The sequence below is a fragment of the Festucalex cinctus genome, chromosome 1, assembly GCF_051991245.1.
Source record: "Festucalex cinctus isolate MCC-2025b chromosome 1, RoL_Fcin_1.0, whole genome shotgun sequence".
NCBI classification, from domain to species: domain Eukaryota; kingdom Metazoa; phylum Chordata; class Actinopteri; order Syngnathiformes; family Syngnathidae; genus Festucalex; species Festucalex cinctus.
Genome location: NC_135411.1, coordinates 18128601 through 18155650, shown reverse-complemented (window position 1 = coordinate 18155650; position 27050 = coordinate 18128601). Strand labels below are relative to the sequence as shown.

The 27050-nt window shown below is 37.9% G+C and overlaps 2 protein-coding genes across 6 annotated transcripts; one reads left to right on the top strand and one right to left on the bottom strand.

The window, feature by feature from the left end:
• Nucleotides 1-4263: 4263 nt before the first annotated feature.
• ss18 (SS18 subunit of BAF chromatin remodeling complex) lies at nucleotides 4264-21853 on the bottom strand. Of its 5 annotated transcripts, none has more exons than XM_077520333.1 (11): nucleotides 21654-21853; nucleotides 21183-21259; nucleotides 21014-21098; nucleotides 18462-18618; nucleotides 16321-16551; nucleotides 16081-16251; nucleotides 15722-15799; nucleotides 11662-11782; nucleotides 10667-10718; nucleotides 8917-9047; nucleotides 4264-6175 (listed from the first exon to the last, which is right to left on the bottom strand). In XM_077520333.1, exons 1-11 carry the CDS (start codon nucleotides 21720-21722, stop codon nucleotides 6130-6132), a joined length of 1218 nt encoding a protein of 405 aa, XP_077376459.1. In that variant the 5' UTR covers nucleotides 21723-21853; the 3' UTR covers nucleotides 4264-6129. The 5 variants fall into 5 exon arrangements, with proteins under 5 accessions (XP_077376459.1, XP_077376435.1, XP_077376424.1 ...); XM_077520309.1 differs by lacking the exon at nucleotides 10667-10718 and adding an exon at nucleotides 8521-8584 and having other exon boundaries at nucleotides 11660-11782; nucleotides 21654-21849; XM_077520298.1 differs by lacking the exon at nucleotides 10667-10718 and having other exon boundaries at nucleotides 11660-11782; nucleotides 21654-21849.
• Nucleotides 21854-22361: 508 nt separating this feature from the next.
• Nucleotides 22362-26851, top strand: psma8 (proteasome 20S subunit alpha 8). Its single transcript, XM_077520345.1, has 7 exons — nucleotides 22362-22597; nucleotides 23382-23508; nucleotides 23611-23735; nucleotides 23858-23980; nucleotides 24595-24714; nucleotides 26268-26330; nucleotides 26407-26851. Exons 1-7 carry the CDS (start codon nucleotides 22496-22498, stop codon nucleotides 26500-26502), a joined length of 756 nt encoding a protein of 251 aa, XP_077376471.1. The 5' UTR covers nucleotides 22362-22495; the 3' UTR covers nucleotides 26503-26851.
• Nucleotides 26852-27050: the final 199 nt, after the last annotated feature.

Below are 27050 nucleotides of genomic sequence, written 5' to 3'. Positions count from 1 at the left end.
GTCGACTGATGATATCATTGCTCAGGTCTCAGTTAACAACCAATCACAGCGCAGCTTCAGAAAGCTCAGGTGAACTGTGATTGGTCATTGCTTGCTGAGCAACATTGATGTCATCTTCAGACAACAGCAAGTGGCAAAATGGCCACTCCCCGAGATGGATAAAAATGGCTGGATATTGCTTCATAACTCATATTCCAAAAATGTCATATAAATCAGAATGTCATGTTTAGACTAGTGAGGTCACATATAACATATTACTGTAATAATAATAAATGTTTAAGGTTGACTTCCACTTAAATACTGCTTTTGTAAACTGCTAGTGTACGTTGTTTCCGAGTGAGGTTGTTTCCTAGTGAGGATCAGTGTTGTCGGTAACGAGTTACTCAAAAAATTTTGCTTTCCAAAGTAACTAGTAGTCTAACTAATTTTGCTTTCCAAAGTAACTAGTAGTCTAACGTGTTACTTTATTCTTCAAAGTAGTCTGATTAAAGTTTTTGTCCAGAGATTCAAGCGTTACTCCACATTTTCATGAAGAAGGCAAAATATTTCACTGTTGTAACAGTCACAAACAACTACCGCTAACTACGAAGCTGAGGCGGAAGTCATTGATCACCACACTGAATTCAGCCATGGTCTGGTCGTGAATGGTTTGCACATTCAAAACAAAACTGATGATACTTTTACTACTAGTTTTATTAACCAACAGGCACACAACGCAACAAAAAAAGTGTACATTATGGACCATAAAAGTGGTAAAAAAAATAATTTATTTCCATCCTCAACTGGTCCGTGAAGCATTATGGGATGAGGTCGTCTCCGCCCTCTCGCCAGGGGGAGTGACGTCAGACAAGTCACGTTTTCAGCATGCACGAGTCGACTCAAGTGTACACACTGGAATAGCGGAACAAACAATAGAGGAATTAAGGGGATTTTCATTTTCAACCTGGATAGATTTTACTTTTTGTTTTATAAAAAGTATTTATGTTACAAGAACTCAAGAGAGACTGCCTATTTTGTTTTTCATAAAAAATAAAAAATAAACTATTTTCATGTTAAAAATGCACTTTCAATAAAGTATTTGGAACTCCGTTTCTACCGCATTATTTTTATGTTGAGATGGTATTATCGGCAGCTGCTGAAAGTAACTAAAAAAGTAACTTTTTAATCTAACTTAGTTACTTTTAAAATCAAGTAATCAGTAACGCAATTCAGTTACTTTTAAAACCAAGTAATCAGTAAAGTAACTAAGTTACTTTTTCAAGGTAACTGTGGCAACACTGGTGAGGATGAGTAGAATAGAAAATTAGAAAATTAATAAATGATAACTAATGAGCCTCTTGTGAAGGTAGTTCATTTGTGTTAAATAGTTTAACTACAGTACTGAATAGTTGTTTATATGTACACGGGTACAAGATTGTGTACATGCTCGGTGCATGGAATTGGTGAATTGGTGGAATTGGAATCTCTATATTAGCTGTTGTGTCGTCATCTTGTGGCATCTATATCCAAGTACAAATTCATTTTTGGGGGGCGTGGAAGTCAATTATTCAAGGTTATTTGCTATTTGTATTAGAACTATCGGGCTATTAAAAAAAAAATAATCCACATCCTATTACTAAAGGCAGCATTTGGAGTATTGACGCTCATAGCGAGTTTCCAAAATTGTATTCTTACATTTAGGAGTATTAATAACAGAATATTTCACTGATAGCGAGTCGCCTTGGCACCTCCTCATCCTCCCCAAACGGCCTCAGACAGTCGCAGGAGGAGTGACTTTGTGTAACCCCGGCACCGTCTGCAAGGGCACAGCTGAGGGCAGCAGCTGCCAGGCTGAACTGGGAGGGGAAGTGGGGGGGCATTCGCCACCATTGCCAGCTCTGCCAAGCCACGAGGCCGAGGGGGAGCCCCAGTGACAGCTGGGCAGGGTGGGGCAGCCAGCTGTGGAGCAGCAGGATGATGGTGGTGGCGGCGGTGGTGGTGGTTGACTGGGAGGTGCTGCTAAAATCGGAGCACCAGCCGTGGCATCAAAATGTTATTTTTAAAGTTGACCAAAAAAATACATAAAAATAAAAAAATACCACTCTCCAATCACGAGTACTGGACACACATCTGGTGTACCATCTGTAACACCCCTCAATGTGACAGGTAGTCCCTCTCTCTCTCTGTATGGAGGGAGCAGGAAGGTAATTCTGGGGCTAAATCTGGACACAGCAGACATGCAGCCGAGCAGGACCAGGTCATTAGTGGCGAGGTGATGAAGACAAAACAATTCAAACTCACATAATGAGAAACATTTGTAATTTTAGAAGAATGTCTTAAGAATATGAATGGGGGGAAGAATTTTGTAATTTTGAAAAGGTGAGAATTTTCATTTTTAACTGTTGTGAAATAAGTCGTAAAAATGGGGTGGGGGGGTGGGGGTGGTATAATTTTAGGTGACTCAAGTCATAATGATTTAAAAAAAAAAAAAAAGTAAAATTACAAAAATGATGTCAGGAGAATAAAGTGGTACATTGTGAGAGTGAGTGAGTGAGAGAGAGAGAGAGAGAGAGAGAGAGATAAGAGAGAGTGTGTGAGTGAGTGAGTGTGTGAGAGAGAGTGAGTGAGAGAGTGTGAGTGTGTGAGTGTGAGAGAGTGAGTGAGTGTGAGTGAGAGAGTGTGTGTGAGAGAGAGAGTGTGTGTGTGTGTGAGTGTGAGAGAGAGAGAGAGAGAGAGAGAGAGAGAGAGTGTGTGTGAGTGAGAGTGAGAGAGAGAGAGAGAGAGAGAGAGAGAGAGAGAGAGAGAGAGAGAGAGAGAGAGAGAGAGAGAGAAAGAGAAACTATTTTAGTTAAATGTGGTCCCATTCTGGGCCCGTAATTTTAAAGTCTGAACAAGATATGAAAAAAACAACAACATAAAAACTGGCATAACTTAAATGGATACTTGACTCATTGAGACATTTTCAACAATAAGAAGATATTTTGTCTACAATTGTGATAAGCGCATTACTATTCATGAACAAATTAATACCTCTTAAAACTAGTTTTGCTCTTGCTGTCAACTGAAGATGACATCACCTGCGCTGAGGAAACAGGTAATGACCAATCATGGCTCAGCTTGCTGACCAAACCCAGAAAACAGGTGAGCTGTGGTTGGTCGTTAACTTTTTCCTCAGCACAGGTGATGTCATCTTCAGTTGACAGTAAGAGCAAAAAAAAAAAAAAACTTTTTAAAGGCATACTTGATACATTGAACAATTTCCAGCAGTAAAAAGTTCATATTTCGTCCAGAATTAATTTGATAACTTCATTATTTTTCATATACAATTAATAACTTTGCAAACTATTTTTTACTCTTGCTGTCGACTGATGATGACGACATCACCTGTGCTGAGGAAGTAGGTAACGACCAATCATGGCTCACCTGTTTTCTGGGGTTGGTCAGCAAACAGACATGCACAGGTGATATCATCAGTTGACAGCATGTAGAAAAATTACTTTTTAAAGGTATTAATCATACATGGAAAATAATGAAGTTAACACATTAATTATAGACAAAATATTTTTACTGCTGGAAATGGCTCAAGTATCCCTTTAAAGGTACAATTGTACATGAAAAAAATAATGAAGTTATCAAATTAATTCTGGACAACATATTAACTTTTTACTGCTAAAAATGGCTGAATTAGTCAAGTATCCCTTTAAGATGGAATAATACAAATATGGATGGAATATTTTTAAAATTATTGTATAAGGGGGCGGGATACAAATGAGTAAATATGAGGAAATAATATTTTAGTATAGAAAAAACATGTCAAAATAGGAAAGTAAAAGTAATATGAGGGACTTTTTTTTTTTCTAGTTTTAAAGCTGTAACGTAATTATTACATAGGACAAAAATGTATGATGAAAAGTCAAGACTTTATGAGAATAGAGTAGACAAAGGTCCCAATTCTACAAGAATGAAGCAAAACTTCACAAGCAAAATTGTATTATGTACATGAGAAGTCAAAATTGGTTAGGGGGTAATAAAAAAAAAAAAAAAAAGAACTTAAGTCTATCAGAAAAATCCAATTTTACCACATTATGATAAAAAAAAAAAAAAAAGTCACCATTTGTCAAAACAGATAAGAAAAAAAGATGTTATATAACATGGAAATAATGTAGCCAGCAGACGCTACATCATGTCAACACAGTGACGTCACCCAAAGCGACCATCTTGTTTGGACGAGAGAAACAACGGGTACCGCTGTCGAGGTCAAACTTAATAACGAGAATGCAAAAGTATATTAAAGATTTCCTCCAATTTATTATCAGAATGTACAGTATTACATTACCATGACACAAATGTGAGCGCCGTGTGGATGGGAATGCAAAATATTTAAAAACAGTAATATATAAACAATAGGAGAGGCCATGTTGCCCTCTCAATGCTGTACATGTACATATCACCAAACAAGCCAGTGACAGGAAAATGCACAAGCAGCCCCGAAATGTGACATGAACATTATGTTTCACTTCTTATGATACATTATGTGACAGCCGTTAATATTCACGTACGACACTACTTAAAAGACAACAGCCTACTCGCGTACGGCAATGAAGGAGAACATTCCAGCATTGTTAGCCATAATACATGATCAGAAATATTGTTTTATTTCCATTTCATCTATTTGCAGTCAATAGGCAAAAGAGGACATGGCCACACTGAAAACAAACAAAAGGAAGGAAAATAGTGAACGAGAATAAAGCGAAAATTTGGCAAGAAAGAATATGAAGACTACTTTTACCAGAATGAAGCTGTAACATTGGGGGAGAAATGTAATATTATAAGAAAAATATGGAATTTCCAGAGAATACAGTCTTAATATTACAAGGGAAAAAAAACTTGAGAATAAAATCATAGAATAATTTGTTACATGATTAAGGTGAAGACTGATACATTACAAGGTATAAAAAAAAATATATATATCTCCACAAGTGATGTAATATGGGAAAACTTTTATGAGACTAAATTAGAATTTGACATTTCCGTAACAATACGACTATGATACCAATACAATTTTACTCATAACCGTTTTGTTATTACATCCTTATCATAACTTCATGATTTTATTCTCAATTTTATTCTCAGATCCTTAAGATTTCATGTTCTCGTAACATTACCATGTTATTCTAATATTAAAAAAAACTTTCTCCCTTCATAACATGAAAATGAAATCTTGTACCTACTTTGTACTTGATCATAATTTCCTAATTTTTCTTTTCAGCGTGGCCTTTATACTCTTTTGTACACAACTGATATGCTTACTTGGGCCTTCGTGTTGACAACTGTGTCTGCTACATAGCCTAACACTTCTTTGGCCACATCTTGTCAAATGGTGGCAAAAAACAAAACAAAACAAAACATTTTTTTTGTTTTTTTCTTCACTCCTAAAGTTGGCACAGCTTATTTAGTACAGTACAGCAAATGTGTTTGTTTTTTTCCCCCAATACAAAAACATGATCTAGTGGCAGGTTTGCTCTCCTTCTCCTAATTACAATTGGAGGAAAACAATTGCAAAATCATTTAATTGGTTCAGTTCCTCACAACTAACAACAATGTGCTGGATAACAAAAAATAAAAATAAAAAAATAAAAAATAAAAATGGTTGACACTTACATATCTTACTACTAGCTTCCAATGTCTTATACAAATACATCTGTCTCTAAAAAAAAAGAGAATAAAATCGATTTTTACATCATCACATACATCGAGACGTGTACCTGTAACGGGTTAGCTGTAGCACAAGTTGGACCGCTAACTAAACGCGACGCCGTGGCCCCTCTCTACCCTCGACACATCTTCCATCTACTGCTGGCATTATTGCTTCGTCTTATTAACAGGGAGATGAAGCATGAACCACAGTAGAACCGCTTTCGAATCGTCTGCGGAAAAAAAAAAAAAGGCGTACAGTCGACGCAATGCTCAAGGATAAGGCAGCTCCATCTTTAAGGCACTGCCGCTTTGAGACATAGTGGACCACAAAAAAAAATAATAATAATAATAATTGGGGGTTGTCAGTTGAAATGACATTATAATCATTATGAGCCCAAAACGGGGAGGAGAGAATGGATTTTTTTTCGTTTGTTTGTGCTGCTGTGACTCATATCATCTGAGTGGGCGTTTCTCATTGCTGGTAATTTCCATACTGGCCCTGTGAGGGAGGATGGGGGGGAAAAAAAAAAAAGGTGACAGGGTTCATGTTACTTGCTTAAAATACATCCTAAAAAATACATCTGAGCTTATCAACAAACATCTGCGGCGGCTTTAAGAGCTTGCGCGCCAATGACATGTGGCTGCGTTTGCCTGTGTCCACCAGCAGATGGGAGCAGATCCTCACAAAGTGGTGAGCTGTAAACACTACTGGAGACACTGGAGGTTTGTCAGCGAGACTGGCTTTATTAATGGCTCAAGCAGTGTTTCTCAAAGTGTGCCCCACGGACCACTGGTGGTCCTTAGGAAACCACAAGGGGTCCGTGAGTAAATAAGTGAGTTGATAAAGTGCAAAAAAAGAAAAAGAAAAAAGAAAAGTCACTGTTAACAGTAAGATGTTGCAAACATTGTTTTTTGTTTTTGTTTTTTTGTTTAATTAGGAAGGAGTATTAATTTGGGCCACAGTGGAAAGTCACGTTTTCTTATTTTTTTATAATGATTTTTTTTTCTTAAAAGCTCTTCATCCTATGAGAATCGTCACATAATGTGAAGACAAAAGGATTGATTTGTTTGAGAATCAGTCTTGTTGCTTTCTATTAAAAAGATTTTTGTTTTTTTTTGTTTTTGTTTTTTTTCTAAAATGGCAGTAGGATTTTCAGGATTTTTTTTTTTTTAATTGGTATTTAAAAAAAACAAGGTGATTTTTTTTTTCTTTTTTTAAATTATCTTAATCTATATAATCTTTTATTTAAAAGAAATCATGCTGTTACAATTGTTGGAATGTTTAAGACATTCTTAATCAATTATTAATAATAATAATAATAATATAAAAAAAAAAAGTAGTTTTAAGGAAAAACGGTTAATATAGTATATATACACTCGGGATGGGTGAGTGAGTACCAATATCAGGTATCGGTATTGAGCCGGTGAACAGCATGGCCGTCTTTCAAGGTATTGGTACTCATGCCCTCTTGTGGGCAATTTACAATCAGGATCTAAGAATTAGAATTTACAACAACAGAAAATTGTTATTAATTTCAATGCAATTTTAATTAACATTTTTTTGGGAAGAAATTTTGTGCATCAAAAGCACTAGTGATAGTGGTATTGGTGAGTTGAATACTCGTACTGGTTAAAAAAAAAAAAAAAAAAAAAAAGAAGTCATACTTAACATCCTTCAATACTTGCATTTTTTGAGAGGTCGTTTTAAAAAAATATTTTAAAAAAGACATTATATTAGCAGAATAGTTATAACATTTTTTTTTATTTAAAGGAAATTTTGTTTTTACAACAAAAGGCATTTTTTTAACAGCATTTTTTTTTTAAATATATATTTTTAGAAATCATCTTATAAGAATTATTTGTATTCTTACATGGGAAAAATCCTAACATTTCATATTTCTGCACAGGTCACACATCCATCTGGGCAATGTATTTGCTCGCTCTCGACACTTGTCAGTTTACCCAACAGTTCCAAAAATACGATGCTGATGTATTTCATTATTTCTGAAACTTGCTGTATAATAAAGTCTCACAAAAATGGCTCCAGTTATACATTCTTTTTTTTCACGGCTATTATAATATTCTCCCATTTACCCTCAAACTGTAATTTTATCTTGTAATGTGTCATTTGAAAAAAAATAAAAATCTAATCAAGTACAACTTTTATTCAAGTCAAGTTACAATTTTATTCTTGCGGTATCACATCTTGTTTCTTTGCACTGTAGCACTAATCGTTGTTCATAAATGATCATTACATGAAATAGTGGAAAACAATTCAACTTTTAGGAAGTCAAGGTCCATATTGTTCACCTGTTTAGCCTTTCAAGTTGCACTAATCCAAACAGGGCTGTTGAATTTGGTGAGTGTAAGTCATCTGATTTATTTTTATTTTTATTTTTACTATTATGTAAACAAGTTTGAGAAACACTGTACTCGAGGATGCTACTTTTCGGTGAGAAAGATTCAGGGCAAGGAAGTAGTAGCTAACGTATCTCTGAACAGGGGTCGAAGTGTGTTTGTAGTTTAATCCAAAAACACAAATCTCATGTTTGTTTTTTTTTGCCCAGATTAAAAGTAAATACACATAAATACAATGTATATGTTTTGGCTCTTGGCTCCCAAAGCATGCTGCGTTTGTGGACCTCAATTGCTTATAAATTCGACCCCTGGCTAACCAACAGTGTTAAAAAGGAATACAAATGGCAATCTTTTCACCTTATAAAAGAAAGAGGAGAAGAAATCAGGAGAGAAAGGAGACAAAAGGAAAACATAAAATGCAAAACTTGAGGCTAGGTGTTCAAAACATCTAGATTGGACGTTGAGGTCTTCACAGCAACCATTTACCTTTGCTTCTTATAGAGCTAGTCAGGGGGTTCAAATCCCCGGGCCTTTATTTCCTCATGTGCCCCTGAATATTCAAAGATAAAGATATCAAAGTGTAGCTCTGGTCCCCGACATGAGACCACAGGATATTACAGGGCAAGAAGAACCACGGCAGTTAGCGGCAAACCTACGGAAGAAGCCTTCATATTTTTTCCCTGAAGGGGGCATGCTACATTAGCCAGAATACACAACCGAGGTTAACACAGGAATGGTAATAGCGACATGTATAAGTAAGCCCAAATACGATGAGCGCATGCACAAAATACGCACCATCAAGTCAAAAATGAGGGACAAACTACGGCCGTGTGTACGTTTAGAATCTTTCGAGCCGTTTTACAGTGCTGGGCTCATACTCACCTGGTCGTAGCCGTAAGGGCGCTGCTGCTGGCCCTGCGGGGGTCCGGGCTGAGGCGGGCGATAGCCACCGTACTGCTGTCCCTGCCCCTGGGGGTAGTTGGGGTACTGTCCCGGGGCATTCTGGGAAGGACCTAAAATACACATTTCATTTGATGGACCTGGGCTGAGTGGAAAACTACTGTTAAACCAAGGGTCTTCCAAGTCCGGTACTCGAGTATGGAGGACTAAAATAAATGACTCAATAAATAAATAAATAAATAAATAAATGACTAAATAAATAAAAGTAAATATAAAAACGGATATATAAAATATATATATATATAATTAGAAAATTCTAGCCGAAAAAAATAAATACATAACGAAAAGAACAATTTACATTTATATTTATCTATTTATTTTTTAAATATATTTTTCGAATTATATTTTTTTATATCAGCTTTTATTTTCATTTTTAGTCATTTATTTATTTATTTAGTAATTTATTTATTTTGAATTTTGGCAGTTATTGTCCTCCATACTCCATGTTTCCCTCCTCCAACACACCTGAATCAAATGATCAGCTCATCAGCAAGAAATGCAGAAGCCTGATAACCCTGATTATTTGATTCAGGTGGATGGGGCCAGACTTGACCACCCCTGCTGTAAACAAACTAACAAACAAAAAGAAACAAAAATGTCTTGACATTTTGAGTTCACCCAACAAAACTTTATACAATTTCACATTGGGCAATTGAACTAAATGTTTTAAGTTTTGTTATTGTCAAAATTGTTTTTTCTGCATTTTCACAATAATAAAACAAAATACGAGTTTACACAACTACTGTCCCTTGTATCAAACCCAAACTGGAAATTGAATCGCTACTGCCCCATGTGGCTGAAGATGAAACTGCACACTCCCTTCTTCACATGTGCCGTACTGAGCAAGTGGCCAGTCAAGTAGTGGCCCCAGGCAACCGTTAATGTAAATGTTTGAAGGAAGTTGCGGCTAAAGCAGAGCATTCTGACACCTTGTTGATAGCATTAAGATGTTGTTTTGTCCAGCACAGATTTAACTCATTCACTGCCATTGATGTGTATATCCGTCAATGGCAGTGAATGAGTTAAGATTTAGCAAAGCGGCCCCAGAACAAAACCGAACCTTCACAGCAGATACACCGTTTAGGTTTTCGTTATAATACCTTATTTTAGCATCTGTAAACAAGGAGCCAATGTGACTAGCCAAAAAGCTCCCGACACTACACGAGGAAATGTGCAATGGACGGCTTCATCATGAATTTTTAGTTTGCCAAAAAAAACAAAAGAAACTGACATAATGAGCAGAGTTGGTGGAACTCAAGGGAATCCTTTCCGAACCATTAATTGGATGTCATGAATTGTTGATGGATGACAACCAAAGGACGGCGCGATACCGGACTCATTTGTTTAGACTACGTTACGTTTTGAGCGATTCGGGTTGGAGCCACACATTAGTTCCCTTATGGATGGAGACATCAAGGAGATGATGTTGGTCTTCATTAGAGAAGCAGGCTTCATTATAAAAAATGAGGAAGGGGCAAGAGGGGAAAAAAATAAATGTATCAACCCCCGTATGGTGAACCTATCCAACATGTGTGGGACTAAGCAAAGCCTCACTGGGGCTCAAGTCAAACGAGGCCCACGCAGCATCATTAGGTGCTCCTAACACTGTTGAGCGGAACCTAGCGAGGGCTTGCAAGAGAGTGCGAACGCACGTGTGGCAGATGGGTCTCACCTCACAAGCTTTGCCTCGCTGCAAGCTCATTACTAACTTGAGCTTTGGCCCACACTCAGGTTGAGGGATGGAAAATGGGATGAGGGAGAGAGAAAGGCTCCCTTCCATACTTGCCTTGCATGAAGAGCAGCATAATTGTGGTTACACTTCTGTGCAAATGAACTCATTTTAAAGTCCCGCTTTTCGTTGATCTTACAGACTTTTTTTTTTTTTTAAACGTGCATTTTTTTTATAAACTAAAGAAGTGATGACTGCAGGGCACAATGCAAAATAAAACATTTAAAGGGGACATAAGGACTGTTTCTCCTCATGTAAAAAAAAAAAAGGGTTCTTGGGGTGTCTGTCATGATATGAATTTTACGAATTGTGGATTCACAATTTGGCTAATTTAATTTATAACTGCACCCCACATCTTGTTTCTCTGTCTATGATTTGTCAGTCAGGCTGGGAAAAAAAATCAGCTATTGACAAACGACAGCCTTATGGGTACAGTGTTCCCTCGTTTATCGCGGATTAATTTATTGCGGCCTCGCTCTTTTGCATGCTTTTTGGTTTGTTTATCTTTTTTTTTGTCTTTGCACGGTCACATCCCCCCCATCTCTATGTCCGACCGGGGACATACGGGCATCTGCGGATTCGTCTTGACGAGACCTTTCTAACGACGTCTGTATAACAAGTAAATACATTTTTTTTTTAAAAACAACATACTTTTAAAGATAATATGTACTGTGTCTATATATTATACACCGATGCATTGCTATCACCATAGAACAAAATTCTTTTTTTTTTTTTTATTAATTAACTGCTGGGGGCGTTTATTCAAGGCTAGGTGTCAATTTGCGGTTTTTGGAATAATATTGAACAATGTTACGAGTATTACAAGTTATTACAACAGTTTAAAGAAAAAGGATTATATAAACCGAAAGCATTAATTTTCCAAGGTGCAAGCAATTGGGCTACGACATGTCGATGAAATGTGCTCTTAAAACTCACCATAGCCCTGTTGCTGCGGCGGGTAGGCCTGCTGACCTGGGTACTGCTGTTGAGGAGGGTAACCTTGCTGCTGTGGGGGGCCTTGCTGATAGGCTTCTTGCTGTTGACCATACTGGGCGTTACCTACAGAGGGCAACGTCAAGAGATGTGAGCACGGAAGTACACAACCGGGTCAACACGCCCATCAAAAGTAATGCATTGCTAAGCGAGCAGAGCATTCCAGAGCAGTTTTACGTCCGGCCTGTGATCGGTGACAAGTCAACAAAATGGGAAGGATACGTTCAATTCACAATGTTCAAGTCATTGCAGCCACTGGAATTCACATACTGTAGTGGGCAGTACATAATTACTGTACTAATATTTGATTAGGTAACCTTCGAGACTAGGGGTGTTAAAAAAAAATCGATTCGGCGATATATCGCGATACTACATCGCGCGATTCTCGAATCGATTCAATAATCAGCAGAATCGATTTTTTTTTTTTTTTTTTTTTTTAGGATTCACACCTTGGGCATGGAAGAATGTTATATGAACGGAACATTAAGCCTTAATATTTTATTTTAATGCTGTTTAAACATGAAACAGATTACAACCTCTATAAGACTGAAATTTCAGCTAAATAAATAATACATTTTCATATAAATCTTACACTCTACAAGCTTACTGATTAGTATTTTCTCAATTTGAATGAAAAAAAATCGCAACAATCGACTTATAAATTCGTATCGGGATTAATCGGTATCGAATCGAATCGTGACCTGTGAATCGTGATACGAATCGAATCGTCAGGTACTAGGCAATTCACGCCCCTATTCGAGACTGTCCACCAGCCATAACATTAGGTACACGTTTGCAATCTATTAATCGGCCAGTCGGTGACTCACCAACCACACCAGGTGGTTGACCCTCACTTCAACGGGGAAAAAGTGAATTATCAGGAAACAATGTTTTGAGGTGCCGTATATACTTACGGTATTTTATTAGTTTTTTTAATTGAACCAAAAATGGCACAATTGTCAAGGAAGAAGCGGATTGCCCTGGCCGAGGTAGCTATATTACAACAATACAAATAAAAGTACACGGGTGAGGAATACTGGCTCTATTGGCTCCACACGTGCATTTCAGCAACACAAACTCTACACGCTTCACCCCATCAACCACAGATACATATGAAAATATAAATACAGTTAAGTATTAATGTAAAACAATATAAATAGTATACAGAATTGAATTATCCTGTACTAGCATGGCTTGGCAGCAGACTGCTTCGTGTCAAATGTAATTGTTGTGGTTAGAGCTGGGGAGAAAAAAAAAAGTTGAAGAACTCCACTAAGTCAATCGCAAAAGTTAGTTGACACAAAAAAAAACTATGCCTCGAAATTATAATTATATTTTCCGCACTATAAGGCGCACCTTCAATGAATGACATATTTTAAAACTTTTTCCATATATAAGGCGCTATAGTAGAGGCTGGGGTTACGTTATGTATCCATTAGATGGTGCTGCGCTAAAGGGAATGTCAACAAAACAGTCAGATAGGTCAGTCAAACTTTATTACTAGATTACAAACCAGCTTTCTGACAACTCCATTCACTCCCAAAATGAATAAACAGCTGTTTTATTATTAGCTAGCGATCCAAGATGGCGGGATCTTCTGCGCATGCGCGTCACCGATCGTGCAGGGTCACCGATAGTGTCTTGACAGCGAGACCTGTTGCGGCTCAATATTGATCCATATATAAGGCGCACCGGATTATAAGGCGCATGGTCAGCTTTTGAAAAAATGGAAGGCTCTTAAGTACGCCTTATAGTACGGAAAATACGGTACCCATTTTAAAACCATATTTGCAATGCCCGGAACCAACATTTATTTGGCCTTTCCCATGTATCCACACTGGCATTTGTTACTGGCGGACACTTCCGGAAACATGATGACGCTAATGCACAGGGTTAGGGGTCACTTTAATATAAGAACATTTTAAATTAAAGTTTTATGTCACACTGGAAAATAGATGTGGGACTAGGAGACAAGGTCACCACGGCACGAAGATGGGTAAGGTAGGATTTTTTTTTTTTTTTTTTTTTTTGATTCATTAGCTAAAGCCTCCTCACAGTGCATCCCTTCACTACTTTACAGAGAGAAAAGCGATCGAGAGCGAGTGTAAAGCAGTCCTCAAATAAAGATGCGGGCCCCTCGGGGGGCCGTGGACTAATGCAACATCAGGGAACACGTTTTTATTTATTTATTTTTTAAACGTACTAGAATAAAATGCAGTTGCACATCCACTACAGTAGGTGGCAGTGGCACTCGCATTGTCAGAGTGCACTCGGGTGTATTAGCTACTCTGCAGAGGAATACTTAAAACAATTTTTTAGAAAAATTCTACTATTTATAGTAGGAGTGTGATGATATATCGATATCGCGATAAATCGTGATACTTTGACTCCCGATAGATTATTGATACGCCTACAAAACTATCGCAATATTTGTAGTTAATATACAGCCACACAGCTCTATTGTTCGCGACTTATTGAGCAATTACTTGGCAGGCCACTAGGGGGAGCGCCTCATAAGAGTGGCGGGGAAATGGACGCAAGTCTTCAGGCGAAGAACACTCATCAGCTTACCGTACTTTCACTGGACATTTAGCTGTCCAGCAACTGACTCTGTTTTGCATACGTTTCGATGAAAACGTGTATTATATCTTCAATTTTATCATTTTAAAACATTTTATTTTGACGTTTTGAAGCACACAATTTCTGAGGAACATTAATATTGATTTAATTGGAATTAATATTTAAGTAATTTTATTTATTTACTTTTGCAATGTTTCACAAAAAAATTGTCACAGTTTATAAAATGAAACAATTAACTATGTAACTGACTGACATGTTGCATGACAATAGTCTTTAATAAAGACACAAGTAAGTTTGTTCACAGAAAGTGGCCTCTGTTAAGAAAACTTTTGCATTTGTTTAAAAAAAAGAAAAAATACACTTAAAGTGCTTACGACGAAGAAGACACCAGTTTTAAAATTGTTTTTCATTGATGGTAAAAAAAAAAAGATACTATTTTCTAATTGAGAAAACATCAGTTTATGTCTTGAGTAGTAGATTATCGTGGCTTTATGACCTGATCAATATATTGATAATCATGGTATCGTTATATCGTGAGAAAATCGTTATCGTGAGCCTTGTATGGCATATCGTTTTGTGAGGTACCAAGAGGGTCACACCTCTAATTTATAGTCACACTGGATCGTTGGCGGATGGAATTTTTTCTTCTAGCAAAAAGAAAAAGAAAATATGTACAAAAAAATAAAGCCCGTCGCAGCAGTATCTTTTTTACTTTTCATTTTTAAGTAAGTCCTCACGTCCACTGACAGCCAAATAATCGATTCTAAAAAGATTCCTTGTAACAGCCCTCTATGTGACCAATCATGCATTTCCGGTGGTAGAGAGTAACCAGGCTTCACTTTTCAACCACAAGCACATTTTAAATTTTACATATCTATTTAATTTATCATAATGATTTTTCTCATTTTTTTGCAGCAAAGTAAGCTGACCATAATACCCTGCTAAAGACAACAATACACTAGATTGTGTAGGTGTACCTAATAAAATGTCCAGTATATCAACTCATGTTCATGTTAATACTGCAGTCTTTCTTTTCAAAGGGTAAAAGTGATGTGTCATGTATGAGAAGTCATAGATAGAGTTGTTAGTAGGAGGCGGAAGCATACAAAGTAAATGTTAATTGAATAAAGAAAGTAAAGGGGTTAATTAAAGCTGTTAGGTATCCATGTGGATGCGGTTGTGCCTCGCGAGCACGAGCAAGCACGGCGGAAAACATCTGAGTAATTAATGGATTGCAGATCCTTGGGGGTACACAATTTGGAAGCGATGATGTCATTTATTAGGCCAGGGTCGCTTTTTTTTTTCTCATCTTCCCAGAGAAACTGACGTGAGTGTGCGGGGCGGGGGGGAGTTTTGAATCGCAGTCTCTTTGCATCATTTGTGTGTTAACACAAGTGCTGGGCTGACTGGAAGGATTTCTCCTACCTTCTGAGGCTCCCTGTCCTGCGTGACTGTACTGGTCCCCATAGTAGTCTTCCTGCCCTGGGTACTGCTGAGGGGGTCCTACGTACACATACACAACATACACACAAGTAGATTCAAGGTGTTGTTGGACCGGATGTGTGAGGATGAGGGAGGGAGGGGGCTTTCGGACCGCTTGTCTGTAGATTTATTGCATCCTGGATCATGATGATGTTTGGGAGCGACCCGTGTGGAGGTGTGGGGGAAAAAAAAAAAAAAAAAAAAAAAAAAAAAAGGTAAGAAGTGTAGTAAAGTGGGTTAGAAAAAGGGAGGAGGAAGAACCACACATACAGCTTTGCACACACACACAAGAATGGGGATACCTTGCTGAGGCGGTCTATACGGGGGCATTGCCCTCTGCCCCATGACGTGATTGCCCTGGTTAACCTGGCCCATCATGCCCATCGGGTTCTGCTGGCCTTGGTAATGCTGGCCGCCGCCGCCCGGGGGCATGTTGTACTGCTGGGAGGGAGGCTGCTGGTGCATCATGGGGCCTGGAAGCAGACATGAAGGGAACGTTCAAGAGCGCGGCGGCGGGAAGATGAACGTCAAGAGTCGCTCACCTTGATTGGGCTGCATGTTCATGCTGGGTCGCGGGCCGTAGTTGCCCATGGGCTGGCCCTGCGGCATGTTCATCTGGCTCTGCGCGGGAATGCCTTGCGACGAGGGGACAGCGTGGTTGTAGCCGCCCATCGAGCCGTGGCTGCTCGGGGGCATGTTCATGGGGCCCGCCGGCATGTTCGGTGGCTGGTTGGGACCTGGACCGGGGCCCTGCATGGGCATGTGATTGGGCCCTAGGAAGAAAAACACGTTTACCATACAGATGACGTATGAATCACAGCCTCTGAAAAACTTTAGATACAATAGTGATTAGTACTGTCACTATCGTGTATATATATATATATATATATTTTTTTAAAGAATCAATTAATCGGATTCATTTGAATTTTGAATTAAAGTGTATTAAAAAAGCATTTTTTCCCCCTGAGTATTATTAGAGGACTACAGAAATCAGTGAACAATTACTGTTGATATGGTGAAATCAGAGGATTTGGACAAATTTAAAGGGATATTTCACTTATTTAACCCATTATAGCAATAAAAAGTTAATATTTTGTCTAGAATTAATTTGATACTTTCATTATTTTTCACTTACAATTAGTACCTTTAAAAACGTCTTTGGCAACTTGCTATCGACTGAAAATTACATCACAGCTCACCTGTTTTCTAGGTTCATTCACAAGCTGAGGACATTCACAAGCTGAGCTGTGATTGGTTACCTGAGCCCTTGTGATGTCATTTTCAGTCGACAGCAAGTTGCAAAAAGTGTCTTTAAAGGTACTAATTGTAGATGAAAAATAATGAAAACATCACATTTATTATAGGCAAAACAATGTTTAACTCCTGAAAATGGCTAAATAAGTAAAGTATCCCTTTAAAAAAAAAAAAAAAAAGGCTCCCAACGATTACTCAATTATTAAAGTAGATTAACTTGATAATCTATTAATTCTGACAGCATACTAGTGATGTTTGATACCACGTTTTTAAAGTATGACCACACAACTCTTGAGTAGTCAGTAGTCACAGATACTGATACCAAGTACCGATATCACTCGAACTTTTGATACAAAACATTTCCAAAGAAAAAACAATGACCGATCATATTTTCATATTTTTTATTTCAGCTTTGAAAAGTTAATATTTTGTATTTTAGGGGTTAATTGCCTAGTATCTGACAATTTCATCCGTATCACGATTCATAGGTTTACAATTCGATTTAATACGAATTAATCCCAATACGAATCTAAGTCAATTACGGCGATTTTTTTTAACTCAAATCTAGAAAATACTAAACAGTAAACTTGTACAAGTACACTGTAAGATTTGTATAATGTATTTAACTGAAACGTCAACACTATTTCACAAACAGGTTGCAATCTGTTTCATGTTTGAACAGCATTAAAATAAAATATTAAGGCTTAATGTGCCATTAATATAACATGATTCTTCCATGCTGAAAGTGTGAACCCGAGACTTTTTGTTGAATATTTCCCTCAAAAATTGATGTTTAAATATCGATTTGGCTGCATACTGAATCGATACAAGAATTGCGCGCTGTAATATATGATATATTACCAAATTGATTTTTCTTAACACCCCTAATTAATTGAATAATTTCACTTTTTCACATACAATTAATACCTTTAAAAACACATTTTGCCACTTCCTGTCGACTGAAACTGACATCACGTGCTAAGGGCTCAGGCAACATCCAATCACGGCTCAACGTTAGCAAACGGAGTCCTCAGCACACGTGATGTCAGTTTCAGTAGCCAGCAGGTGGCAAAATATGATTTTTAAAAGGTATTATTTGTGCATGAAAAATAATGTGAACGCAAATAAAGTTATCAATATCGATATCCATATTCATGTGACTATGGCTTGAAGCTTCATTTTTCATCCCATAAAAAATACATTACGTAAAGGAAGATAAATGACAATATATTAGTTTGCACTCTGGGATGAGAGGAGATCAATAAAGAAAAGAGAAAGTGTGGAGGTCCAAGACAAACAGGTGACATCATCCTCCAGTAGCACAACCTCCCTCGCAGGTCTGCGCTGTTGCTAAGCAACCCAAGTGAGAAGGACTGAAGGGGAACAGGAAAAAAAAAAACAGAGCAAGATGGAGGGAAGCGCCGCTTACCAGGCATCTGTCCGTTCATCTGGTTCTGCATGTGCGGGGCAGGCGGGCCGCAGCCGACCATTCCTTCGGAGGGCATATTGTGACCGTGACTTGGTTGAGGCGGACCTCCGCTTTGGTTCATCCCACCAGGGCCCATTGGCATGTTTTGAGTAGGTGGCTGCAAAACAGCATGTAATACAGAATTTGCTTAAAAATTGAAGAAGCAGCACTCTGACTAATCAGAAGTAAAAACAAAGAATCAAAGAAAAGTGACAGTTTGAGCCTATCCCAGCTGACTTTGAGCAGCAATCACAATCACGCCGATGGACAATTTAGATCTTCGGTCTTCAATTAGGAGTACCCGGGAAATCACGCTAGCTACACATAGGGATGTAACAAAATCCAAACGTCACAATACGATATTATCACGATATGAAGCTCACGATACAATAATTATCACGATATTGGGGGAGGTTGGCGATAATTTAAAAAGGTCACAACATTGTAAAAAAAAATAAAAATAAAAATTTCATTTTAAACCCCCCCCCCCCCCCCCCCCAAAAAAAAAAACAAAAAAAAACAATATTGTGCTTTTGTACATAACTGCAATGTTATATTATTGTTATGTTTTATTATTATTATTTTATGTTGTTAATGCACGCACACACTGAGTTCCTCCACATATTGACTTGCTTCACAGGCATATTACGTTCCCCTTCATCTGACAATTAGTGTAGATTTTAAACATAGAAGGGCCAAAACATCCCTAATGAAAATTAAATTGCACAAAAAAAAAGTAGCCACCAGAGGGTGCTAGAACTGCACAAATGGACATCAACCTGACCTTTTTTAACAGATGTGTTGCATTTAAATATTGTGAACATGACGATGATGATATTGTGGCACTTTTAATATCACGATATTGTGCTTATCGTTACATCCCTAGCTACACGCAGGCGGACCAGAGATTATTTCCAGCCTTACGAAGAGGCCACCAAGTTGCCCGCAGGACACATATGATAACTAAATCACAAACTGCACTGAAAAAAACTAGACAAAGTGAAATTTCTGCAGAAATTTCGTGAGAATGCTGAAAGCTGAATGCTCATAAAATATTTCCCAAGCGAGATTTGAACCAACACACTTGCATGTCTCCATAACGCCAGGCAAGTATTTAACATGTGAGCCAACTTGGGTTGTTGAAAATCAGGGCTAATGGCCTATTTATTATGTAAAATTGAACGTACCCTCCATTCATTTAGATGGAAAAATTTAACTGATATCCAATGGAAAAATGCAAAAAATAAAATAAAATTCACACAATAGCGCCACCTAGGCATGAAGCACCCACCATTCATTTAGAATGTAAATTTTAGATGGAAATGTGGAACTAAGAGAGTTGGTATACATGTTTATCACTTAGCATAATTGCCATGGATACATTTGCAATGTACAGTTGGAGGTGAGATTCAAACCCGTGACCTCTTGGTTACTGGACAATGCATTTTACCAAGTGCGCCACTGAGCAGTATCAAAGACCTGGTAATGATGAGAAGTTGTATTTACAGGTACGGAAGTTAGGGCGGAAAATGGGACTTAAAAGTTCAATGTCAGTCCCATTAATAATGAATGGGGAAAGTTGATATTTAATATTAAATTGTGCGAATACTGTAAGTGCTGTGAAATCAGACGATATATTCCCAAGATGGCGTGAACTTTTGAAGCTAGTTGAAATTTGAACAGTGCAAATCGGAAGTATTATGTGGGAGTTATTACACGGCAAAAAAAGTGTGGAGAATAAAAAGCCGAATAACATAATGCTTTCAGCATTCCCACAATTGCAAACTTTAATAGCTTTTTAGTTTTGGGAGTGTCATTGCCAAACTACCATTGAAAATTTTTGGGCTACAATAACATGTTGCATTTTATAAGTTTCCCCCAGTGCTGTGCAGTGTTTTCTTGCCCCAATTTTCTGGCAAAATTTCTGGTGGAAACCCTGCATATGGTGGGTAAAGGGGCTCAGGTTTATGACAGCATTCCACTCTTACGGCTTATCCAAATTTGTACACAAGTCAGAACTTGGCGTAGTCTAAAACTGAGTGTGCCTTGTTGCGTGAAAAGTAGTGCATGTCATTTTCAAGTAACCTCAAAAAATCATACGTGTATGTCCGGATCTTCATGAATTAAGAATGCCCGGATACAATGTCACTCTAAGTTTAGACCTCCATGGTGACTTAAATGGTGATATCATATCCACACCGAAATTGCATAAATGACTCCTTGACTGTATCTATAATTATAACATCTGATGTGAAACGTCATCAAAAACGTCTACAAAACTGCAAGCATGTGCATGATTCATTTTCCATATAGGTTGTGGGTCAGCTGGAGCCTATCCCAGCTGACTTTTGGTATGGACCATATACTTTACACACCATGCTTCCTATCATTACACGAAATAGATACAGAAAAAAAGAATTGCACTGTTATATCACTGAATGAAAATAAACAGATATCCAATGACAATTGTATTGTAGATGTGTATACAAACAGTCATCAGCGTGTATACTTACAGCTGGGAGAAGAGACTGCATGTTCTGATTAGAGTCTGCTATTGTGGCCAGGTATACTAAATTTCTGTGCAGTATTTGTTGATACCTGTGAAAGTGCAGCGGGTTATCAATAACAGTCCACTTCAAAAGGTGAGCTCAATGACAAAAACAATGGAGGACAGCAACTCACTGTGAACACTCTGTTGTTTTGCCCTTGCTCTGGAAGTCCATGATACTCTGAATCAAATGGTTATTTTCATCAAGTAGCTGCAAAAGTGAGCAGGAATGTTACATATATCCACAGGGAGATATTTTTTTTTAACAAAATTGTAAATGAATGACTTAACTGCGGTAAGAAAATGGGTGCGTTTAATAAAACGTGGATTTGAAGCTAACAAAAGAAGCGGCTCGCTAGCTTGCTAAAACAAGCTAACACAATACCGAGATCTAAGATCGGTTGAGGGAGAAAAAAAAAACGTGGAAGTGATTTATGGTCCGCACATGGCAGGTTCATAATAACCGCGCAGGGATTAGCATCATTGTACCCAATCCATCCATAGCCACTCGGACTCGGATGGACTACATCGATTAGCACTAGCGGCTAGCAGCCTTCCAAAAAGCATAACCTCCATTCTGCGACGCATTCAAAACGATGAATTACCTTCTGGATTCCGGCGGGGGTGATATCACCCTTACCACGCTGTCTGTGAGGTGCGAACGCCACCGACATGGTGATACTTACGGTGAATTAAATGTTCGAGGTCATAAAATGCTACAAGCCGCGCGTACACTTTAGCAAATCTGTACAACACAACTCCGCTCATGGAACACACAGTTCAGAATAGGATGCAATGTTGTAATGAACTCGTCCGGTTTAGGGTGGATTTAACTGATTTGAAAATCTGATTTTTAAAGTTTTTATCTCACAATGCCTATACAGTGGTTCATATAGTCGTTAATTATTGTATATAAATTATAAAACTATTAATGCAACTATTATATTGTTAGAAGCGAGTATATGTTTTCACAATTTCATGTGACCCCTATATTGCGTGTAATGAAACAGTCCAGAGGCCACAGGAAATGAACAGCTGAATAGATAGATAAAATAAAAAGCATATAAATGTTGTGCTTCAATATTTTTCTATTTGTTGATATGTATTTTATTTAATCAATTCTTTCTCTAATTCATAATTCCCCATACATCGCCAATTATCTTCTCGCATCCGAGTTTAGACGCTGTTAACGAAACCCTAATTTCAATATTTCTTCAATATCAACATTTTCCGCCACGAATTTCATTGTTATTAGTAAATTACTAAACAAGCTGTTTTAACAAGTTACAATTTTCGTAGTAGTATCTTCCGAGTTCAGAGTTCATGCGCATGCGCCGTCTTCCACAGGCGGCAGCGTTCGATTGAGTGACTTGCGGCTAAAAACTAGCTGAATCATTTGGCTCAAGTGTCGCTTTTATTCTTGTGATTACGCGCGTCTTGCGAGGCTATGGCGGCAAGATACGATCGAGCTATCACCGTCTTCTCCCCGGACGGACATCTCTTTCAAGTGGAGTACGCGCAAGAAGCTGTAAAGAAAGGCTCCACGGCGGTCAGTCGGCATATGAAACTAAAGCTAAAGCCAATGCTAGCTGGTTAGCTCGTAGCTAACTTGCATCTCTGTTGATGAAGCGAACAGTTCGTCATAGTCCGCGTTACTAATATTGGAATGTCGTAATCGGGACTTAAATTGTTGAAGTGTACGTTCTGGGCGTGTGTTTTGTTTTGGTAGTTATTGTAACAAGTGTCATTGGTTAGCATCTTGTCGCTGTGTCATGCTCGGAGAGCTTTCACTTTCCAAGTTATGATAAACGCTGTGATTCTTTTGTCGTGACCGGCAACTCGCCAGCTAGCGTTATTTTTGCCGTGAATCGCGTGAGAAGTACAAGGCAAGTTTATTTTGTATAACACATTTTCATGTACAAGACAAATCAAAGTGATTTGAATAAATCATTAAAAGCATTGCACAAAGTGAAACTATAGCATTCAGACATTGCAAAAATGATGATATAATCATCTGAAATTATTGGGTTAAAAGTATTAAAATATAGAGAGCAAATGGGGATTGAAACGAGAGAATAAAAGACTCAAATCAACCCTGATTTAAATGAACTGACAGTTTGAGAATGTTTGGGGCGTTTGTTCCACACACGGTGCATGACTCACGGCAAAATAACCGATTCGCTTATACACTTAATGCATATTTTATGTTGCATCCTGAAATGGAATTAGAGCATTGTAATTAAAGATGACTTAATTTGCCAAAAGTACTCATCGGACCAACTCCCCGTGTTTTTTTGTTTTTGTTTTGTTTTTTGTTTGTTTGTTTTGTATAGGTGGGAATCAGGGGCAAAGACATCGTGGTCCTCGGAGTTGAGAAGAAATCGGTAGCAAAGTTGCAGGAGGAGAGAACCGTCCGCAAGATCTGCGCCCTCGACGAACATGTCTGCATGGCGTTTGCAGGTGAGCAACATTTTGGAATGAAACATGCACGCAACCAAGTGCTAAAACGTGATTTGTTTCTTGTTCGATTCCTAATTTTCTTCCCGCTGACCCTTTTTCCAGGACTGACGGCAGACGCTCGCATCGTGATCAACAGAGCGCGGGTTGAGTGTCAGAGCCACCGCTTGACTGTGGAGGATCCCGTCACCGTGGAATACATCACACGCTACATTGCTACCTTGAAACAGGTGCATCGTCTGTTGATATTTTCAGTTCAAGGGGTTATGTAGAACTACAAGAAAATTGTAAATTGGAGAGCGGCTGGTCACATCCCTTCGGTTTGAACGTTTTTGCTTGAAATGTATTTTAGCGATACACTCAAAGCAACGGTCGCAGGCCATTCGGCATCTCTGCTCTGATTGTCGGCTTCGACTACGACGGGACTCCACGGCTGTATCAGACTGACCCGTCAGGAACCTACCACGCCTGGAAAGTGAGTGTCTTCGGTTGGGATAGACCGATTATCGGCTGGGCCGATTATCGGCGCGGATATTCAGCATTTTCAGAAATATCAGCACCGGCCATTTTGACGAATCATATGGCCGATAATAGATCCATTTTTTTTTTTTAAGTGTTAACTTCAGGGAACTAATTTAAATGTAAATTTTTAAAAAAAAGTTTTGATTTTCAGTTTTGTCGACCCTGGGAACTCTCTCCACCTTCTGTTGTTGATTGAAATTAAAACTAAGATAAGTAAAAATTTAATACTTTGGATATCTTGAAATTTTGCAAGACTTTTATTTTGTGTAAGAAAAAAAAAAAACTTAAATATATTTTACTAACCCTAAAAGTTGCTCAATAAACATATGCTTAAAAAAAAAAAAAAAAGATAAGAGCTGGAGTTTGTATTTTTCTCCAAATTTTGATGTCCCTTTTTAGTGAAAATGAATATCGGCTCCAAATATCGGTTATCGGCATCCTTCACTACTAATAATTGGTATCGGTATCGGGCCCGAAAAAACCTTATCGGTCTATCTCTAGTCTTTGGTCTTGTATTGTTCATGTTGCTTGTGTTCAAATGCTAAATGATTTTCCATATCCTATTAGGCGAATGCGATTGGCCGTAGTGCCAAAACGGTGAGAGAGTTTTTGGAGAAGAACTACACAGACGAAGCCATCGCTGGAGACAATGAGGCCATCAAGTTGGCAATCAAAGCTTTGCTCGAGGTGGGTTGCTCTGAAGGAGCAGTATTATCTATGTTGGTCACAGTCTTTATCAACAAAACAACTGATTGGACTAGTCCTCTAGCTTTCCATGATCTAGTTGTGTTTCTTCTAAAGTGGGGCACACGCCTACTGATTTAAATCATGTTAAAGATTGTTTAAAATGTAAAAAAAATCCCACATGATGACAAAAAAGTGGCGTGCTTGGGGTCCTTGAGATGACCAACACAGCACACACAACCATATCTACAGTACACAAACAATTGTGAGGCTTGAACTCCCCCAAAGCAGATGTTTGTTGTAGTACCTAGAGTGACCTGCGAGTGGCAGCATGGTGCCACATGACATCCAGAATGCAGGTCAATGCAAAGACAGGCCAGAAGAGGAGTTAAAGAAGGAAAAATTAGGCTGTCATTTAGCCCTTTCAGTAATACAAAGTTCATATTTTGTCAAATTAATTGTACAACCTCATTATTTATATGTACAATTACTACATATAAAAACACATTTTGCCGTTTACTGTTGACTGAAAATTACATGACAGGTGTTTAGAGCTCAGTTAACGACCAATCATGGCTCACCTCCTTACTGGGTTTGGTCGTGACGTTAGAAAACTGAGCAGTGATTTCCTGAGGACACGTGGTGTCATTTTCAGACGACAGGAAGTGGCAACATGTGTTTTCAAAGGTATTTTAATTGTACATGACAAAAAATGCAGATATCGAATTAATTCTAGACAAACTATTATCGTATTACTGCTGAAAATGTATCCCTTAAACTTCTTGTAACCCTTAAACTTGGACAGGTTGGTCCTGACAATTTTCCACTTGAATAAAAGGAGGGGGTGGGGAATCTGTATAGCAACATCTTATTAATTAATAAAGTCCCACAAGAAATGCCTTTCAGTTGTTCAATTCAAAAATTAAATAAGAAATAATTCATGATTGTATTTTAACCATACAGTTTGACAATTATTGCTTACAGCTAACAAAAACTCAACATTATATATGTGTAATATAGCATTTTCTACTATGTTTTGTGTATTGAGAATTGAGCTTGCTTAGCTTACCAAAACAAAAGTCTGTTGCCTTCAAGGTCCATCCAGACCCTGGGAAAACACCCAACCAGTGACCCACCCATAAAGTGCAGTGTTTACTTGTCAAGTTTCATGCAACATGAAAAGTTTTATAATGATACGTTGTTTGCATTATTATTATAATCTGCACTTAATTTCTTGCTGATTTACAGTTTAAGCCATACATGTGACAGAAGTATGTTGTCATGGCGAACAAGACTACATGTTAAAGGATGTAGTAAGTTTGAACCTGTAATTGTAGTAGGAAAAAAATATATTAAGGCTTCATTTGCCTTTATCTTAAAATCCTGTAATCTACATCAATATTGTTTATCATTAACTTTTTGTTTGGTAAAAAAGATAATTGTAAAGGACCTTGGGAAAAAAAATCGCATATGATATCGCAATTTTTGTGGGGGAAAAAACTGCAATCAGATCATTTTCCCTCATCATAATTCACTACTCTGTGATCCCTCAACAGGTGGTCCAGTCAGGAGGGAAAAATATCGAACTGGCAGTTATCAGACGGAATCAACCACTGAAGGTGATCTTCATTCACTTTAACATTTTATTGGAGAATCCCATGTAAGCTCATAATGAGTATCTTGTCTTTTGATCAGATTCTGGAGTCCAAGGAGATCGAGACTCTGGTGGCTGAGATTGAAAAGGAAAAAGAGGAAGAGGCCGAAAAGAAGAAGCAGAAAAAGTCCACTTGAAATATTTTTTTTGTTTTTCTTTTCTTTTTCTTTTTTTTGAGTGTTTTTTTAATTGCACCTGGATATGGAATTAGTCTTTTGGGGAGGGTCAAGGGGGCTGACAACTCATTTCTTTCACTGTAAAGAAGTGAATCCTAACTTGAGAAACTGCAGCAGATGTACTAATACCTCCAGCTGTTTTAAGTATGTAAATACTCACTCATACATACATGCAGCACTCAAGTTGGGCTTCACATAAGGACACTTTTCTATCATTCATCAAAGTGCTTTGATGGTGACAAAATATCACATGTCCAAAAGAATTGTAATTGGGAACAATTCTCAATAAAAAAAATGACTTGTTTATAAAGTCTTGCTGACCTTTTAGCTCATGAACGCATCACAGGATATTAAGCTTTGTAGTGGCGTCGGTGGGGCAAAATTACAATATTCATACGGGATTGACAAATGTTCATTTTGAAATTGTGACACGTCACAATCTTTTCTTTTTCTTTTTTTTCTTTTTTTTTTTTAATTCTATAAAAACAGTAAAAATGCAAGTCATTTAA

Coding starts and splice junctions, on each gene's coding strand:
- ss18 (XM_077520333.1), bottom strand. CDS start 21,722: ATGTCGGTGGCGTTCGCACCTCACAGACAGCGTGGTAAGGGTGATATC. Junction 21,099..21,182: donor AAAACAACAGAGTGTTCACA/GTGAGTTGCTGT, acceptor GCACTTTCACAG/GTATCAACAAATACTGCACA. Junction 10,719..11,661: donor CCGCCGCAGCAACAGGGCTA/TGGTGAGTTTTA, acceptor TCAACCTGAGTG/TGGGCCAAAGCTCAAGTTAG.
- psma8 (XM_077520345.1), top strand. CDS start 22,496: ATGGCGGCAAGATACGATCGAGCTATCACCGTCTTCTCCCCGGACGGA. Junction 23,509..23,610: donor TGTCTGCATGGCGTTTGCAG/GTGAGCAACATT, acceptor CCCTTTTTCCAG/GACTGACGGCAGACGCTCGC. Junction 23,981..24,594: donor GAACCTACCACGCCTGGAAA/GTGAGTGTCTTC, acceptor ATATCCTATTAG/GCGAATGCGATTGGCCGTAG.